This window comes from Acanthisitta chloris, unplaced genomic scaffold (genome assembly GCF_000695815.1).
Source record: "Acanthisitta chloris isolate BGI_N310 unplaced genomic scaffold, ASM69581v1 scaffold5194, whole genome shotgun sequence".
Classification (NCBI taxonomy): Eukaryota; Metazoa; Chordata; class Aves; order Passeriformes; family Acanthisittidae; genus Acanthisitta; species Acanthisitta chloris.
Genome location: NW_008668613.1, coordinates 24,392 through 28,834, shown reverse-complemented (window position 1 = coordinate 28,834; position 4,443 = coordinate 24,392). Strand labels below are relative to the sequence as shown.

Below are 4,443 nucleotides of genomic sequence, written 5' to 3'. Positions count from 1 at the left end.
GCCCCGCGCTGCGGAGTGCCGCCGTGTGTGTGCACGTGTACGCGCACGCACAGAGGTCACTGCCTCTGCTCTTTGTTCTGAGATGTCACCCTGTGCCGTGCGTGAGAGCCAACTGCTGATCACACAGAAACAGGGTGCAGAGGGAAGTGCAACTTCTAAAATAGCGAAAATAGGAGGAATCTCGGCCGTGATGCGGGCGAGACTGCCGAACTCTAGGATGAGGGAGCAGCCCACCTGTCTGGTGCTTCTCTGGCTTTCGGAAGAAGAGGCTCCCACAGTCCTAGTCTTTCTGTGCTCCCCTATGACATTGGTGTCACCCTTGAGGGAAAAGAGCATCTCTCTTTTTATGAGCGCGGTTTAAAGATAACGGGGTAGGATGACAGCATAGAGGAACGCGGAGTTCCCTGCAGGGGCTGTGCTTGCGTGTCCCAGTCTGCCCCTTGCAGATAAGGGTGGCGCCTGCTGAGAAACCTGGTGCCTCCCTTGGACCAGGTGGACTGTGAGCTTTGCCCTGGCACCTGGCAGAGGCGTGTGCAGCGCAGGGGGATGGCACAGACCTTTGTCAAACAGGTGGTGTCTTAGCCTAGCACGGGTGCCTTGACGTCTCATTCTGTCGTTGAACCCGTGACCCCCTTGCAATCCTCCTTTCTCCGAAAACCTGATCCCGAACGCGTGCTCTGCTCTGTGGAGGATTTCTTAAAAAAAAATAAATCTGTGTGGGAACAACTGCTGTGGCAGGGTTGTAGGGCCACCAGTGGCCGGGAACGTGAGCAGCAGTCTGTGTGTAGTGCACGTGTCACATGGCCCCTTAGTCTGACTTCTGCTCCGAGGTGGCTCTGCCAGGAGCTCCTGGGCTGCAACGCTCTGCAGCGAACACTTCTACCAAGGGTTTCCTTGGTAGGAAAAATTAAATGTTACAGAGGAAGTGGGCCAGTAAAGTTGCTGCAGAGATGCTAAGAGGACTTTTTTGGCCGATAAAAGTATTGAAAATCTATAAGTCAGGATTGCTGCCTGCAAGCAGTGATGTTTCCAGGGTTGTATAACACAGCTGCCTTTATCTCTGAGGAGGTGATGGCTGATGTAAGGCCCCAACCTGCCGTGCCAATTTAGTTGATTGAGGACTCTGCAGGCACCAGTTGTTTTTTTTCCTCCAAAGGAAGGCAGTGCATGACCCTTTTTAAGTTACTGGCGTGTGGAGTTCCTTGCTGCAATGTCCTGAGTTGTCTGTGAAGAGACTACAGAGCAATAGAGGCATGAAACATAAAAGATACTGAGTGCAATTTATTTAAAGAGTTGTGTGGCTATTGCTGTTGAAATTTTTATGTGAAATATCAAATGTTTTTCATATTGACTTTTGAAATGCTGAGTCTTGGAGACAAACTCAAATAAAGTGCAAACATTTTCTCTTGCTTATGAGCAAGAAGGAGGCTGTGAAAAGCCAGAACTGCTCCCAGGTCTGCCTGAGGACAAAAAGCTGTTTCATCTGAGGGATTCTCAAGTGTGTCAGATTACAGGACGCGGCAGGACAGAGACTGTTTGCAAATAGCAGCCTGGCAGTCAGAGTTTAGCTGTTGCTAGAAACGCCACAAAGGCTTGCAGTTGGACAAATGGCATTCAGTAGGCTAACCAGACTGCAGTGCTATTTCTTTCCTTTGCCCCCTTTCCTTCTGCATTGTGAGCACCTCCCAGCCCTTCCTTTCTGTGCCTCTGGCGCATAGCCTGCATGAAGTCTTTCTCTCTGCCCTATTTCTGTCCCCAACCTAGCTTGTTTGCATTCTGGCTCCACAGTGCTGTAAGATCTTGTCTTTGCTGTGGCTCCAGAGGAGCCCTGCTCAGAGGGTGGCCAGGGAAAATCCTCCCTGGGCCACCTCGTGCCCTGTCCCTGCTGCCCCATCCTTCCAGCACCATGGCTTGTTGCTCTGTCTTTTGGTTTGGCCGTTTCATCTTTGCTTGGATAAGAGGAGCCTGATAAGATGGGAGAAGGGGATGGGGCAGACTGGGAGGTCAGCCGTTGAAAATGAATGAAGACAAACAAGCTGGAGGGAGGGAGGGAGGGAAAGGAGTGCTCCCAGGAGCACGTAATGGCTGATCTGGTGGTGCTGGGTCATGGCATGGCTCACATGGCAGTGGTGCATGTCTGCTGGTTATGTCACTACGTGCCGCCTTTTTTTTTCTTGCCTTAGGGGGTGTGATAGCTTACATCAGCTCTTCGAGCTCGGCATCTAGCCCAGCCTCATGTCACAGCGAGAGCTCAGACAGCGGTTTCCAGTCATCCTCTTCGCCTGTACCATCTTCTCCGAACAGCTCCTCCTCGGAAAGTGGCTGCAATGGCCGGAGCAGCGAAGGCTCTGACGGGGCTCCGAAGAGCGATCGGCTGGAGGAGACTATTAAAACAAACCCATCGAGTGTTGCTGGTTTGACAAAAGGCCATAATGGAGTCACAAGTATGTTTGGTGCTGGTTCCTGAAAACACCATTTTCCCCTTGTGTGTTAAACCCCATATATTACAGCCAGGTCCTCTGTTTGTGGTGCAGGCTCATAGCGAAGCCTCCATTTTTACCTTTTGGCATTATATGTGTGGTAATGCATATGGTGTTGCCATACAGATGCTAATAGATGGAGGTCCCATTGCTGCAAACTCCAGACAGTCCATAAATACAGTCCAGCTTTACTTCAGATTTTCATTAGTGAAAACTGATCTTACTGAAAATCAAACACTTGGTTAAAAAGATGTGATGAGGTAAAGATAATAGTAACAGGAAGCTGCCTGCAAGAGTATTTATGGAGCTGTCTTGGATATCTAGTTTCTCTGTTTTTTCGTATTCTCTCCCCTGCCCCCTCACACCCTTCCCCACAATTTTGGAAACTTGTAAACCAGAACTAAAGGATATCCTTTTAAAATGCATTTAACAATCTAGCGACACCAATTTCACTTCACACTTCTTTTGGTAATCAGAGAAGATCAACAGTAGGTAACTGTATTTCCACAGTTTTGGAAGGGCAGGAATCAAACTGAGTACTGGAATGTGTGATTCAGCAAACACTCAGCTGGAATTTGGTCTTTTGGAGGCTGAATTCTTTTATTGGCAGAATTGTTTTATCATTTTGGATTGTTACGAAGCTAGAATTAAGTATCTAACAGTTCTACCTTGAAAGACTTGGGATTTTTTTATTTTTAGTGTTCCTACCCTTAGGTCTTAGTAAGAAGCTTTACTTCTCTAAAAATTCTCTAGTAACTAGGTTTTTGGTATCAGGGCAGAGGTTTCTGAGGTGAAACCGGTTGTAAACTGTTCAAATTTTTTAGCTCTCTACTAGCTCTGTTAAAAACAGTAAGAATTTGTGGTTTGGTTCTTTTTGAAAACCTTAAAAAATGTTTTAGTTCCTCTTTACAAATGAAACCCAAATGTCAAATAAGTTACTTTTCTAGTAGAACATGTTTCCCTGGGAGTATTTCAAGCTCCCTCTGTTGTATTAAGGTAACTTTGTGGTAACTGAAGTCACTGGTAAAATTCCCATTGACCTTAGTGAAAGCAATGTTAGACCAGCACTTATGACTTGAAAAAATCTTTACTGACAGGCTGCAATAAAATAGGTGGATAAAAGCTTAAAAAACCCAAACCACAAGCATATTTACAGGGCTGAGAAGGTGTTTTCAAGTTCAAGTGTGCAAGCAAGCCATTCTTGATATGCACTCAAATTAGTGGTCTTTACATATGTAGAAGTGACTGAGTTACCAGTCCTAAATTGTTACCAAATAGGCAGAGTGTATGGCTTGTTTTTAATACCTAGTAAGGTGTTTTTTAAAATTCCTGCTTTTTAAGAAAAGATGTTTATTCTCTGTTGGGGAAGCTGTAACCTTTTATAGGCTTACTTGTCCTGATGAGAAAAACAGACCGAGCCTGAACTTTGGTGTCTTAGTTAACTGAATGGTCCTTTTAAAAGTGCTTAAATGTGAGCAGACTTCCTTTTTCTACAGTTGAGTGCAGTGCTACTGTGATTGAAAGCCCCGTGAATATGTGCTTTCTCCCTGTTCTGTTGAGTGCTTCATGTTTATGGTTTTTTTCCCTTTCCCTTGCACTGGTACCTTCTGAACTGTTCGGGTGTTTTGTACATTCTTGTTGTCTGTTTCTCTGCTGTGTATTTTTGTATGTTGAACTGACCTGACATAGTTTGATTTTAAGACCAGGTTTTAAAAAACCTGCAGTTGTCACTGGTTTTCTATATCCTTGACTTTTTTGTTCTGATTCTAGAATTTAATGGCATGGTTCTTCTTTGCAAAGTCTGTGGAGATGTCGCTTCAGGATTTCATTATGGTGTTCATGCCTGTGAGGGCTGCAAGGTGAGCTATGTTTCTGCTCACCTTTCTGCTGGTGAAATGCTCAAATTCTCCCCACAGGGGAAAAGGGGTGATACTGCAAAAAAAAAAAAAATTAAAATCTGTAT

At 45.4% G+C, this 4,443-nt stretch overlaps 1 protein-coding gene across 1 annotated transcript in view; it reads left to right on the top strand.

Moving 5' to 3' along the window:
* The first annotated feature begins 2,043 nt into the window (after window positions 1-2,043).
* LOC103800574 (nuclear receptor subfamily 1 group D member 2-like) overlaps window positions 2,044-4,443 on the top strand; it is an 18,465-nt gene continuing 16,065 nt past the window's right edge. Inside the window, 3 exon segments of the mRNA XM_009072955.1 lie at window positions 2,044-2,325; window positions 2,327-2,444; window positions 4,251-4,339. Of these exon segments, the coding sequence (XP_009071203.1) occupies window positions 2,236-2,325; window positions 2,327-2,444; window positions 4,251-4,339 (297 nt within the window). The 5' untranslated portion in view covers window positions 2,044-2,235.